General features: G+C 31.8%; 1 protein-coding gene across 1 annotated transcript in view; it reads left to right on the top strand.

Moving 5' to 3' along the window:
- The window catches only part of LOC126775685 (fatty acid synthase-like), a 28942-nt gene extending 15606 nt beyond the window's left edge, over nucleotides 1-13336 (top strand). The window contains exons 20-40 of the mRNA XM_050497748.1: nucleotides 793-1056; nucleotides 1195-1315; nucleotides 1739-2029; nucleotides 2728-3171; nucleotides 3402-3572; nucleotides 3753-3883; nucleotides 5765-5909; nucleotides 6179-6350; nucleotides 6771-6883; nucleotides 7291-7452; nucleotides 7600-7728; nucleotides 8006-8085; nucleotides 8369-8524; nucleotides 8723-8974; nucleotides 9194-9347; nucleotides 9747-9951; nucleotides 10647-10797; nucleotides 11089-11263; nucleotides 11524-11703; nucleotides 12154-12256; nucleotides 12762-13336. Of these exons, the coding sequence (XP_050353705.1) occupies nucleotides 793-1056; nucleotides 1195-1315; nucleotides 1739-2029; nucleotides 2728-3171; nucleotides 3402-3572; nucleotides 3753-3883; nucleotides 5765-5909; nucleotides 6179-6350; nucleotides 6771-6883; nucleotides 7291-7452; nucleotides 7600-7728; nucleotides 8006-8085; nucleotides 8369-8524; nucleotides 8723-8974; nucleotides 9194-9347; nucleotides 9747-9951; nucleotides 10647-10797; nucleotides 11089-11263; nucleotides 11524-11703; nucleotides 12154-12256; nucleotides 12762-13336 (4174 nt within the window). The remainder of the gene's footprint in view (nucleotides 1-792; nucleotides 1057-1194; nucleotides 1316-1738; nucleotides 2030-2727; nucleotides 3172-3401; nucleotides 3573-3752; nucleotides 3884-5764; nucleotides 5910-6178; nucleotides 6351-6770; nucleotides 6884-7290; nucleotides 7453-7599; nucleotides 7729-8005; nucleotides 8086-8368; nucleotides 8525-8722; nucleotides 8975-9193; nucleotides 9348-9746; nucleotides 9952-10646; nucleotides 10798-11088; nucleotides 11264-11523; nucleotides 11704-12153; nucleotides 12257-12761) is intronic.
- The last annotated feature ends 1765 nt before the right edge of the window (nucleotides 13337-15101 follow it).

The raw sequence follows: 15101 nt of genomic DNA on the forward strand, positions 1-15101 counted from the left end.
CTTTTATGTTTATCTCGATAAAAACTAAAATAATTCTTCAATTCGAATCAGCAGTTCCTGAGAGTAGCGCGTTCAACCAAACAAATTCTTCAGCTTTCTAATATTGGTAAATTTTGGTTCAACCCATTTAGGTCACTATAAATTATATTAAGGCAAACTACAGCTATCATTGTAAGTTCACTAATGAAAAAAATGCCGTAATATACTTTTTTATAACCAAAAAAACATGTCATGATTTTTACTTTGAAATCAGACTTCCATACAACCTAATTAATTTATTTTTATTTATTAACTATACTATACCCATCGCCCAAACAGACAAAAATTCTAACAATTATTATTTTTAGGTTCTATTGCGTTAATAAGGGAAGGGGATAATAGTTTTACTCGTATATCTTTCATGTTCAGACGGCGATCAGTTACATTTTTTATTATATGTGTATAGATAAGACATGACCAACATTTTAGAAGATTTCTACCTAGATATATTAGTTTATTATTTCTTACGTATTTTTTGTTCTATTATAATAATTTGTTTATAGAAAAGTTTTTTTTTTTAACTTCGTAACACACAGAAGATACTTTGACTGATTAATTATTTGTAAATTATTTTATAATATACCTTTACCTTATATACCTCTTATCTTGTAAGAATATTTCTGGAAGTAGCTGTTTCGGAATTTAGTAGCGATTGTTAAGTTGTATTCAATAGATTGTAGATTGTAGAGTTGTGGACAATACGCTTCTTAGTATTTTTAAAAAGGCAGTAAATTAAATTAATTTCATTCACAGCGGCCTTTTCCGAGGAGTCCTTGGATGTAATGTGGAGGGTACCCATGGCCGTTTGGCTTGGGACGAAAACTGGGTCACCTTCATGGACTGCCTGCTACAGATGAAAATCATCAGCGAAGATACCCGAGGACTATTCGTGCCCACGATGATTGAAAGGCTCAGCATAGATGGACATATGCATTATGACGCTTTATCCAAAATGAACAAAAATCAAGCAAACCCGTCGTTTGAGCTTAGAGTGTATCCTTATGTTGATATTATTAGGTAACCTTATTCAGATATATTTTTTAAATAAATGTGTGTTTAAATATATAAAAAGTATTTTTTTGAGATTTCAAAATACAGATTTAAGATATTTTAAATAATTATGTGCAATTACTTTAGTTCTTTATTTTCTGGTAGGGCTGGTGGTGTGGAAATTCGAGGTTTACACACGACACCAATTTCAAGAAGAATTCCTCTTGGCGTACCAGTTTTGGAAAAGAACGTATTTATTCCCAACATAGGAAAGTCTAAAATGAAGGTACAATAATTGACATGCTTATCACTAGTCCCGTGACCCTCAATCGAAGTACAAATTAAAAATTAATGTTTCCCGCTGTTTTAAGTAGTCTTTAATGAAATAAGCTATAAAAAACTTTATACTTCATGATTGTTTGAATGAAAGACACATACACAAATATACATGAAAATTCTAGCTCATAAGTAAAAAAAATAATGTTACGATTAAATTATGGTTATTATCAATTGCGTATTAACTAATATAATGCATGTTCTTGGATAGTTATATATAATATATAAAATTCCCATTTATTACACAAATTCGTTACGAGAATCGAATATTCGATATCCTTTCTCAATAAGTGACAATAAGTCATGCTCTATGGTAATAATAAAACTATGTTTAATGAAATAACGAACATCGTACGCATAAAATTATTTTCAGATTGAAGACATTCTTAGAAGCAACGTCCAGCTTGTACTTGAAAACATACAAACTTATAAAGTTAAAAGTATTGAAATTGTTGATGATGAGTACAAAACTAACGGATTCGAACCTATACTGGATAAAGTCGCAGACGTCTTAAATGACCTGCCTTTGGTGCAACATGAATTGTCTGTTATCTCCGAGAATGCTATTGAAATGCCTTCAAATATTCCTGTGGAAAATAAAATGTTGATTGGAGAAAACAATATCCTCATACTAATCGGTGCTAATCTACTTCAGAGACCTGAAGTGAGTATTGTTAATAATATTTGTAAATAATAATATTTCTTGTTCAAATAAATAATAGAAAAATTGAAAATAATACAAAAACGAATGAACTATTAAATGAGGAAGCATTACATCTTATAGATATAATACAATTCTTTGGTGTTAAATAATAACAAAAAGGTAAAAAGTCAGCTTTTCGTGATTAGCGGTGGCAATACTTTCCTAAAAAAATGTGCTCGACAGCTATATTGTCACTATAGAAGGATCAGTAAGGATCTGTAAGATCAAACCGATCGCAACCGAAGCAGAAAACGATCCTGAAATGTCAGAAAGTAATATGAGACATTGAGCACAATAATTATTAGATTTCAAGCATACACGCATCAAAATATAACTCTATCTGCAGAAGTCGGTGGTCAATAATTCACGGGTGACTAATGAAGTTAGTTTTAATAGAATCGCACTTCAGTTAAATAATATATATAATATAATCTTAAATATCAAAACCAAAACAAAACAAGTAAACTAATAACCATAAAATAAATAAATTTCACTTTCTTATAAATCAAAAATAATTACTCGGGTAAAAACAATCTCAGTCTTTTTTGCAAAGCTTGATTGCTTATATTAGTTGAAAAATAGGTTATGTTCGAAACGATTAGGATAGGTTAACGAAAAGGTAACACAGTCTTGGTAGTAAATATAACTTTTTTTTGTAGGTACTTAAAAATGCGTCAGCCGCTCTTCGACCCAAAGGGTTTATCATGAGCCGAGAGAAAGAAGCCATTAATCCAAAAGATTTTTCTGATAAATACGATATTATTACCATACACAATACTGGTTTTGAATACATAGTTCTCTTCCGAAAACGATTTGGTGCAAAGCCGGCTAAATTCATTAAAATAGTCTCGACTGATCAAACTTTTGCTTGGATAGATAAAATTAAGGAGGAACTAGAAACAGGACAAAAAATAGTTATATATAGTCAAGATGAGGACGTAAATGGACTATTAGGTTTCATTAACTGCCTGAGGAAGGAACCTGGTGGAGAAGTTGTCTGCGGTTTATTAATTGCCGATCCATCGGCACCACCATTCAATCCAGATTTAGAATTTTATGAAGACCAATTGGATATGGATTTGGCTATTAATGTTTATCAGGAAGTAAGTGCATAACAATTTTTATATTCCTAGACAAATATAATTTACATTTTAAATTGAGGAATTACCACTAATGCCAGATTTATATGTCATAGGAGATATTCACGAATTACACGTATTCTGTACTATTAAATCAATAACAGTAATATTTAAGTACTAATGTAATGTAAGGTAAAAATATGCCACCTAAAAAGTTTTAGAATGGTATATACTTAGATTTTTTTCATACTTAGGGCCAATGGGGAACGTACCGGCACTTACTTTTGGGTGACTTGGATACAATCCAGTCGCATAATGCCTTCGTGAACATCGTCACTATTGGAGATCTGACTTCACTAAGGTGGCTCGAAGGACCCATCAAAGAGAATCCAGTTTTCAAGAACCCGGATAATGTTCTTATACATGTAATTATTACACACTTTAATTTGGAACATTAAATGTTGGCTATTTTGTGTCAACAGATGTTATAAAATAAATAGCATGAATGACTAAAAAATATACAAGTGTATCAGCGCGAGACTTTCTGTTGCTCCAAAAATATGACTACATTAATATGAAAATAATTAATTAGTTGGTCAAACCAGGTATATTGTGCGGCTTTAAACTTCCGCGATGTAATGACGGCTATGGGACGCGTGTCGATCGACGCCGTCGCTAAAGGCAGACTTGCACAAGAGTGCGTTCAAGGGCTCGAGATTGTTGGCAGAACAAGCAAGTAAGGGTTTCGTTTTAAGCGATACTTTAAAAACGTTTACTTGATATTTCATAATTTTTTTGGAACGAAGTTCTTTTACGCGGCTTACAGTAGAGTGAAATGACAGAAAATGTCGCATAGCGTTATGCCTATCCGTCTCTTCCTCTTTATTACTTTTCATGTATAAGTAACAAAATTCATTAATCTATTATTACATATAATAAATCTGTAACTGATCGCTGTCTGTACATGAAAGAAAAATGAGTAAAACTATTACCGGGGGCCTTTATCAACGCAATAGAACCCAAAACAATGATTGTTAGAATTTTCGTATGTGCGTTTGTGCACGCTATCCTATTACAACTGGTAGTTGAATTGGTTGTTTGAAAATACTCATACATGCGTATTTATTTTTGGTTTGTAAATGACTTTGTAAGTTTAAGTTTTTAGGTTAGGTAGGTATTTGGTTTCGTTGCCGCATATATATTTCATGATTTTGTTAAATTTGTACTTAGTAGGTTAGTTTGACAAGTGAATTAAAGCATTAAATACTAAATACAAATAAAAATAAAAAAATAGTACGAATCGTAACCGCGTGGAATTGTGGCAAGATTGCTAGCAGCATTTCCACTTTGAATCGCAATTCCGATTCTCTGGGTAAAAATTTAACCACATAGTCGGTTAGTTGATAATAAGTACTTATTAAGAAAAAAACAGATTTACGTTTTAGTTTTAAAAGGACACAATTTATTGTGAAGGTATCGTTTTGCAGCCACAATAAATAAAGACATTCATGTATGTCGGAATAGATTTAAGGGAATGATGTTTTTCTCATGTATGATTCCAATTGTATGTTGCCCTATATAGATTCGGGTGCGGCAAAAATCGAATAAATAATATACTGAAATATTATGTCTGCTCTTAGTGGTTTTTTTAAGTTATACGCGGGTGAAACCCCGCGCACAGCTAGTGTAAAATAAATATATAAATTAAATCGAAACTTAAGAGAGCCTAAATAAATAAAGAAGATACTAAAACAGTTTGCCTCTTGTTCTTCTAGGTTAATATTATATTATAATATATAATAGTAACGCTTTCTAAGATTAATAAAAATATATGACTATGTAAAGACAACTATATTTTTGGATTTTTTCATGAATTCATTTTGGATTTCGATCCTCAATGTTTCAATTTTCAAGATCTCTGTTCTCTGTTCTAAGTTGTCGTTTAAATTATTTTATTTAATAAATATGTAAAACACGAAATATTTATATTCTAATAGTTATTATAAAATATAAGACCATTATTTATTAAGCTTTTGATATTTAATTTATAGTGGACTCTGTTTTGACTGTTTAAAACTTTTATATGCATTTTTGGTGTTTAATATATTGTTAAAATATTTAATTTACTGTGACGATATTCAAAATAAAATCCGTTACAAACTATATCATTATTCTGAATCAAATTTAATTATTTTGTGCAATAAGTAAAACTTAATTCCATTTGAATTCTGTTAGCAGCGTTTCCTGTGAACTGAGTTATAATAATGTTTGCTTATATTGATTGGTATATTAAGGTTCTGCGTAATTATGAAAAAATAAATTTAGTGGGTTTTATTATATTAAAATATAACTTATAATTCCCTACTTCATATTTAAATTTGAATAAATTACTATTTTCCTAAAAAATATTTAATTCATTTTATAAATTTAAATCGTTCCTTAATCTTTGATTAGGGAGAGTTGAATAAAGAGGGTGGGAGCGCAAAAATACAGTAATATAATTAAGAAAAATCAACATCTGAAAACACGTTTTGGTCCAAAAAAATCGCAAAGAACTTCGTTCCCGACGGTAGTCGCCCGTCCGCACATTTTTTTTATTTTAAATTTTCTCATGCAGTGGTACCAGAGTTATGGGCATGGTGAATGGTATGTCTAATATGTTGGTAGTAGATAAATCAATCTTATGCGGCTTCCCTGACGAGTGGACTTTCGAGGAGGCTGCAAGTGTGCCTGTGGCATACGGAACAGTATATTATGCCTTGGTAAGTAAGATATTAGATATTTATATATTTATGGATGAGTTATGCTCATTATTTAATTCTTACTATTATTTTAAACAAATTCGCCTTTGATAAAGTAGGTTATATTTTAACTTGAACTATAAGTTATAGGGCTTTGTACTCGTACTGGTCAGTCTGGCTGGTGGAACATTGAGGGTTATTAGGTTTCACTTCGTATAATTCTCTTAATTAGAACGTTCACCACTTTTATTAAATAAAAAGAATAATAATGATCTGTGTCAATTCAACAGATAATGGTAGGCCAGATGCAAAGAGGAGAATCAATCTTAATCCATGCCGGCTCTGGTGGTGTTGGTCAAGCAGCTATCAACGTCGCTCTTCGTTACGGATGCGAAGTGTTCACTACAGTTGGTACACCAGAGAAAAAAGCCTTCATCAAGAGGCTTTTCCCGCAACTTAAAGGTAATATAAATAATAAAAAATTCAAAGAAAACGGTTTAAAATGTAAAACTTATACAGAACTTATACACATTAAATAACGAAATAGCTTATACGATTCTCTAGGAATTTGAAGAGTTGATAATAAGACTAATAAATGTTCCTGAAAGCATACATAAAGCGGATTAGATGTCATGTTATTACGGAGTTATGATAATTGTATAGGATGATGCACATCACAAGACTTTGTGTTTGACAAAATAAAAGTAAAAATATTCGATCCAACAAATGCTGCTACCATACATTACGCGGTCATAATTTGTACAGAAGCAATTTTTTTTATTTTGATTTGTATATATTTTGTGAATGCTAAAACTAAATGCTGGGAACTTCAGAAAGATATAGTAAAGAAAAACTCTCTTAACCCCTTTTTATTGTTCGCAGACAGTCATATCGGTAATTCTCGTGACACGTCCTTCGAAGACATGATCAGGAAAGAAACAAACGGAAAGGGAGTGGATATGGTCCTCAACTCACTTGCCGATGAAAAATTACAGGTATTTTGGAATATTTAACTTTACATGAAGATTCTTATGTCTTACGTCCTACAAACTCAAAATTTCTTCTGACATTTATGTACTCATCATTTATTGAATGTTTACTGTGGTATAGTTATTATTATGTCATAATATTATTCATTGGTTATTTCAATATTTCATTTATTTACTCAAATTTTGTCATCTGTCATTTGATGATGTTTTAGATATCATCTATTTTATTGCATTATTTCATCTTTATCAATTTGTAACCGATCATTTCTTACTTGTGTTCTGCATTATACGTACCGTCTACAATTTCTAGTGACTACATTTGTAAAACATACATACATGTTTGATCCGACGTTTGCTCCCAGAAGCTGTAAGTACCGTCACTGAGTAAAGTTAAATTTGGTTTGTTGTTTAAGGCTTCTGTTCGCTGCCTCGGCTATCGAGGCCGCTTCCTAGAAATCGGAAAGTTTGACATCTTCAATAACACGCTTATTGGAATGTACTTTTTCCTGAAAGAGATCTCCTTCCACGGAATCATGTTGGATTCCATTTTCGCCCAATCCTACGAATTTAGAAAGGTAATTTCATCTTATATATTTAATTAACACAAGAATACACATTTCGTAAGCGTTTGTATAAGAATGGTGATTGTAGTTTTTTACTATCTACTTAATATGCCGTGAAACAAAGTGACACAATCGACTTAGTCTGACAATTTTGAACAGACCCTTCAACGTCTACTGTTATCTGGTATCGAGAGCGGAGCTGTTCGTCCGCTAACACACTGCACTTTCGAGAAGAATCAACTCGAGACCGCATTCAGATACATGGCCTCTGGAAAACATATTGGAAAGGTAATCTTTAAAGTAATTCAATAGCCGCGAGAAATAAAATTAGAACTTTTTCTTAAACAAAATAAAAATTATAACTATTGTGTTAAGTTTTATCGTGGGCACCAGTGACCAAGGGACCTGATTTATTGCGTTCTGCACACACGTATACACTAACTCTAATAAAATCAGTATAGAATCATACAAAAGTTTATTTTTATAATGTTTTGGTGAGAGCAAATTACACCATGTGACTGTACAAAACCCAGGAACCACTACTTTATTTATTAATTTGTTTCAGGTTATTATTAAAATTCGTGATGAGGAACGAAGCGTTCATTTTACAAAACCAAAGAGTATATACATGGAAGCTGTTCCTAGGTACGCAAATAATGATTACGTCACTAAAAAATTGTTCAATTAATTACAATGTTAACTCACTCAATGTTAAGTGTTAAATTAGTTAGTTTAGCAAACTAAAGGCAGATGATGTGCGATCCGTAATAGTAAATCTTCCAATTTTACCACAACTTCGTCCATATTTTTTTTCCTTCTAAAAGAATTAATTTTCTTGCTTTGTAAATGAATTGTCAATTTTACTTTTATATTTGTTTTCTGATTACTTTATGTAATCAGAAAACAACAAGATGGATTTATCTCTTAGATACATGTGTGATGAAGAATTAGTATACATTGTGGTGGGTGGTCTCGGAGGTTTCGGTTTGGAACTAGCAGACTGGCTCATCATAAGGGGAGCCAGAAAAGTACTACTCATCTCAAGGCGAGGTGTAAGTAATGGTTACCAATTATCACGGTTAAGGTGAGTAATTTTCATGTATTGCATTTTTATACCAAACATTTAAATTAGTATAATTATTTAAGAAACAAAAATTTATTTTATTGAGGAGTGTATAATATTGTAAATTTCATCGTTGAAATATAGGTTATGTAAAAGCACTTCAATGAAAGCACATCTTTGTTAAAAAGTATTGTATTCGTATTTGTTTATATTTAATAGAGCCTGGAAGGGTTATGGAGCTGATGTCCAAATTTCAACTCACGATATCACAACAGAGGAAGGATGTGAACAAATGTTGAAGATGGCGAACGCTATGGGAGATGTTGAGGCGATATTCAACTTGGCAGTTATATTAAAAGATTCCCTCTTTGAGAATCAGACTCCTGAATCATTTAAGATATCTTTTGCACCCAAAGCACAGGCTACGATGAATTTGGATAAGTTATCCCAGGAATTTTGTCCAAAATTAAAGTAAGATTTCATACATTATTGAACAAACACGTACATGTAGTGATAAGTTTAATGGTATGACATGTTATAACATGTCATATTATTAAACTTATCACTACAAACTTATAAAAGTGGTTATTAAAATAATAAGATGATTTCATTTCAATTCATCCCATTATATTATTTATATCATGATATTAGATATTAATCCTGTATTTATATTATTATTATTGTATGTAGGGACTTCGTGATATTCTCATCGGTCTCTTGCGGTCGCGGTAATGCTGGTCAGACCAATTACGGCTTCTCCAACTCCGTGATGGAGAGGGTCTGTGAAAGGAGAAAGAAACTCGGCCTTCCTGCACTCGCCGTGCAATGGGGTGCCATCGGTGACGTAAGTGTTGCAATCTATGAAAGGAGTGTGTTTTCAATAGGGTTTAAATTAAAGATAATACTTGTCTTAGGAGTTAGTTCGCGAACTGTCATAACTGTAAACGGCCCGTTAGCGTTGAGAAACTAAAGTTAATGTGTCTCTTACTATGTAGAACGTAGTTAAACAAACGGCTAAAGTAAGACAGATGATTAGTAGATGGCTAAAATCATGTTTCGGAAAATAGTTACGCATTCTACTGTTGACAATTATTTTAACATACTAGACGAAAAAATACAATAAGTAATATTAATTTTAACTATAATTAAAATATTAACTAAGTAATTAATGAAATTAAGTAAAATTGAATTCACGTATAATAATGTCTTTGACCTAAAATACATTATTTACATTTTTGCTTAGGTTGGTCTTGTAGCAGACATGCAAGATGAAGACGTCCAATTGGAAATCGGCGGAACTCTCCAACAAAGAATTTCTTCCTGTCTGCTCTCTCTCGATAAGTTCTTGAAACAGGATGCCGTGATAGTGTCTTCAATAGTAGTAGCCGAAAAGAAGGCTGGTGGTTCTGGGTGTGGAAGCATTGTGGATGCTGTTGCCCAGATTTTGGGTAAGAATAACAATTATTAAAAATATTAAAGTCTTTCTGATTCTGGTCAAAATATCAGTACTCATATGTTATGATTAAATATTATGAATGCATAATTTTTTATTATACCACCACGCCACAAAAGATCACTAGATTCCTGTAAACGATTGAAATAAAATCATCAGACAATAATTACATAGGTAGTTTGTAATGGTCTAAGATACGTTACTAGAAATATATACCCTCATCAGCTATTTAATTAAATTTTTATCTGTTGAAGAATCCTGCAACCCCGGGAAGTATGTTGAGACATCGCTTCACTATGAATGCGGGGTGCGGGGACGCTCCTTATCTTTTCCCGGTTACTTGTCGTTTCGAGTCGTGGGCGCGATACACGTTAATTACTTGTTTTATATTATATTAATGATACGATAGTTGAAATTCCATAAGTTTCGTTATTTCTACCACTTCTAAAACAGCTATGGAATCCAACACAACACCATTGCGATTTATCAATGTACATACTATCTAATATATAAGCTTTGTCATCATCAAATAACAGATGAGGGAATATATTTTAAATAACGTATCTCGTACTATAATATAAAAGTCAGAAAAGAAAAATATTTACCCAAATATTGATAACGATTTGAAATTAATTCGAATTTCGATTAGGAAATAAAGAACTATACTATCTCGTTTTCTTAACCTATTAGGTGTTACGGATCTAAAGAGAGTGTCTCATCAAGTGTCGCTTGCGGAACTGGGTATGGACAGTATGATGGCTATCGAAATCAAACAGACCTTAGAGCGGGAATATGAAATTTTCCTGACAGCAGCAGATATCAGAACCTTGACATTTTCAAGGTAATGTTTTAACCAATTCTTGTTAAGATATGATTTTGCTGAGATTTTTTGTAAGATCTAAAAGCGTTGTCTTTCCCCTTTCAATATTTAATTTTTATAAACTTTCTATATAACTTTAAAATCATAGCGCAGTATATTTATGGTTTTTAGATTTTATAATCAATAAATCGATTTTTTTGTCTGCTACCTCCTTATATCTATTAACTTAATAGCCTTTTTCGAGATCTAATAAAGTAAAAATAACTCTCTTTCATATTACCGATATAATGATTTCATATTATTTACCAACAGATTACTAGAACTAACAGCTCAAAAAGAAGCAGCAGCATCGACATCGGTGTCAGTACATCAATCCAGTAATGAAGATGCGGTTGGTCTCAGAATTCTCATGAGGAACTTTGGTGATGAAACTGAAGCCTTTAAACCTTTCATATACATGCCATCTTTAGTTAGCGATGGCTCTCCGGTAAGGGATTCTTATTATTTTTATTTAACTTATTTTCATTTCAATCACATATTTATATCTTATACATTTGGTATTTACCATTTACTTTGCTTATTATATAATAGAGAAAATAAATAATTAAGACATATTTAAATTTACAATTCAATATTTTTTTAAATACAGTTATTGAATACATAAAGTTCACGTGAAAAAAAGATTTATCTCGAATACTAATGTATTGACATTGACCATTATTAATTGATATTAAAAAATTTTTACAGACCGATACATCAGTTTATAAAAAGGCGTCGATATTGTTCATGCTGCCCGGTCTAGAAGGTTGCGCTGCGGTAATGGCGCCCTTATGCCGTAGGCTTAAGATTAAGATCTGCGTCCTGCAGTGCGCGAATAATGAAAAAAAGCAGGATACTTTAGACTCTTTTGTCAATAGGTTACACAAGGTATGTGTCACTAACATAGATCCGAACCGATTTCGGCTAAAACAGCCATTGTCAAGGGAGACTAGCCACCTGCGCAGTACATGTTATAGTGCACAGCTATGTGCACTCTTTCTTCTTATATTACGGTGGGAGGATGCGCTGAACTCTCTCCGGACAGAGAGTTCAGACGCCGAAACAGCGGCATTAGGTTTTTTCTGAGGCACTTGAGTCTTTACACTTCCAACTTTCAGAACTTCCAACTGTGACTTATAAGCTCAACACTAGGCCAACGTGGTAATTGTATGAAGATAAAGCTGGAAAATTATTTTGTAGAATATGATCAAAAAACTGTTTTCATAATTTTATTTTCCAAAAATACTAGGCAGTGGCTGTTAAAAAAATATTGCGATTGCAAGTATTTTTAGTTCATCAACGATATAAGTTAATTCTTTCGTAACTTTTTCTTTTCAGGTAGTAAAATTAAAACTAACTCCTGGAAGTCCGTACATACTTCTTGGATACAGTTTTGGTACCCTACCCATGTTGAAATTGGCGAGCGTATTGGAAAACGAAGGTATCGATCTTAAAAATGAACTAATATTTGACTCGATTTAGTAGAGATATCCCCAGGCTTAAATAATTTGGAAAATAGTGAAATAGTAACAAACTTGAGTCAGTTCTTAAGAAAATATTTATATTATTTTTACGTCTAAAAATGTAGTGTATAAGGTAATATTTGAAAGTCGCTCACTTGAGAGAAAACTTATCGTCATTTTATGTTTGTCTAAGATGGAGAAATGAATGTATAATTGTCATAGTAGAAAAAAACGTGCTATGTATGGAGATAAATCTTGCCTTGAATTGTAGCAAAACTAACATGACAACTTCAGTTACGACGTCCATATGATTCACATATATCTTAAGAATGTGTGAAATGGAAATAAACATTTTTTCATTCAAATTTCATTTTATATTATATGAATAATAAAAGAGGTTAATTGGTAAAGTAGTTCGATTCGTTTTCTTCAAGTTAGCGTAACTTGAAAAAAATATTTGCAACAGACATATTAAATTTTTAGGTCACAACGGTACGATATTCTGCATAGACGGCAGTCCTGATTACCTTTACGGCATACTCACAAAGACAATGTCCGTCAAAAGTGACACCCAGTTACAAAACAGCCTGATTTGTAAAACAATCGATATAATCGCTCCGAAAAACGAAATCAGTGGGACACTCATGGAGAAACTTAAAGAAATCGAATCGTACGATGAAAGAATTAATTATGCGTTGAAGGTATCTTCAGCACAGCTTAAATACACAGATAAATTTATAAAATTTATTGCGACTGCTAGTTTCGACCGTCTCAAAATGATCCTTAATCAAAGTGAATTGAAGACGATCAAAGCTCCAATAGTTCTATTGCGTCCGAAAGATAACCCAAAATTCTTTATGATAGATGAAAATTATGGTCTGGACAAACTCACAAGAGGTTCGGTGACGGTTCATTTCGTCGAAGGTAATCATATCACTATAATAGAGAACAAGGATTGTGCAAATATTATCAATAGAGTTTTAGCTGAACTAGATGGAAGAAAGATGGGCAAGAACATTGTAAATATGGTCAAAACACAACAGTTAATAGAAGCTTAATTATTTCGATGAGTGCTTAGTAAATCTTGTAATGATGTACTTCATTATTAAAATTATACAAAATTATTAATGTTTCATTTTTTTGCCTTTTTTTCAGTCTCTAGGTATATTTCTAAGTCTTCAATGATTGTGGTATCTCATTTAATAAATCTGTTATGCAGAATACAATATCACATAAAACTACAAAATAATTAAAATTCCACACAAATTTAATAAAGTAAAGGATCAAAGGCATAACAAATTCAGTAAATTAATCTTTACTTTAATTTCCTATTTTTCCTGTCTTTATCCGCCACTACGTGGGGTTGGCACAAAATTTATTTTCCATCCACTTCTTTCTGTCACTTGTCATCTCAGTACTTACCCCTATCATATACATATCCATCAACATTCATACTCATCACCCTTCTATTAACATACTTTTCATTATTTTTCATCACATGTCTATACCACGCTAATCTAATACTCTTCAACTTTTCATCTAAACTTAAATCTATACTTTAACAATAATTAAAATGTAACAACAGTAAAATATAAAAATAATAATTGAAAAGTGTTAAAGTTTCTTTAATCTATAAATCTATACATACAATCACATGTGGTGTTTCGTATCGGACTCATCGGCGATAAAGGTGCCGGAATACCCACTAAAAACCAGCGATAACAACTCCGTCTCTTTTAAGGAGCATTACAGGTTAGCTTGAGCATCCTACCGTGACGCCTCGACGGTTGGTCCGCTCAAGCGAGCCAACCGTCAGGGGTACCTTGGGAACCTCCCTAAGAATGGAGGCTCATTCTTACCGGGGTACCATCAAGACCCAGCGACTTTTACTAGTTTGCTTGAAAAATGATTGATTATAGTTAGTCAAATGCCTTTTTTTTAAATGAAGGCAATTCATGCAACCTTTCTTCTATTTTATATTTTGAATTCAGTCATAATTTATTATAGACAACAAATGTGGATAGGGATAAAGAGAAAGCAACAAAGTTATGTTTTATAGTTTTAATTAAAAAGATGAAAAAAAAAACAAAAAAAAACAACAATAAAGGTCAGCGTGACATACAAATCTTATATGTTCACTGGAATCGAAACTGAAGTACCCAAAATATATAAACTTACGATATATAATTAAAATATATTTCTCGTTGGGTTTTACATGACAATCATAAAAACAAAAAGATTAGCTTTATTTGTCTGTCTAACAAATTCTCACATAAGAAATCTAAGTGTTATTACTATTTTATTTCTTTGTAAATGACGGTGAATTTGGTCTTTTTTTTTAAGATTTATTTATTTAACAATATAAACAACCAAATAACGCTTAAATTATGGCATTACAAAAACCACGAAAGTTTATCTTGAGTGCCATTACTTTTATGGTTTTATTTACTTAAAACTTTGACCACCACAATATGTATTTGTAAAAATCAAAAATATATATACATACACATATAATATCAACAAAATAAATACAGAGCTATAATACAACATATAGTATAAACATAATAGTGTATTATAGATGTCATAAGATGACAGAACTAGGGACTTTCCGATAAAACATCCTCAAGTGGACGAGTCATGAAAGTAAATTTAGAGGTAGATTTACATCATACAATATACGCCATAATTGTTTTAAATAATACATCTTCAACTTATACTTAATATTCTTATTAGTCATTTCTCGTCTTATTCTGTTATCTAAGCTATTTATTAACCGAGGAATCATTTTACTGGTGGTAGGGCTTTGTGCAAGCTCGTCTGGGT

This window comes from Nymphalis io, chromosome 18, assembly GCF_905147045.1.
Source record: "Nymphalis io chromosome 18, ilAglIoxx1.1, whole genome shotgun sequence".
NCBI classification, from domain to species: Eukaryota; Metazoa; Arthropoda; class Insecta; order Lepidoptera; family Nymphalidae; genus Nymphalis; species Nymphalis io.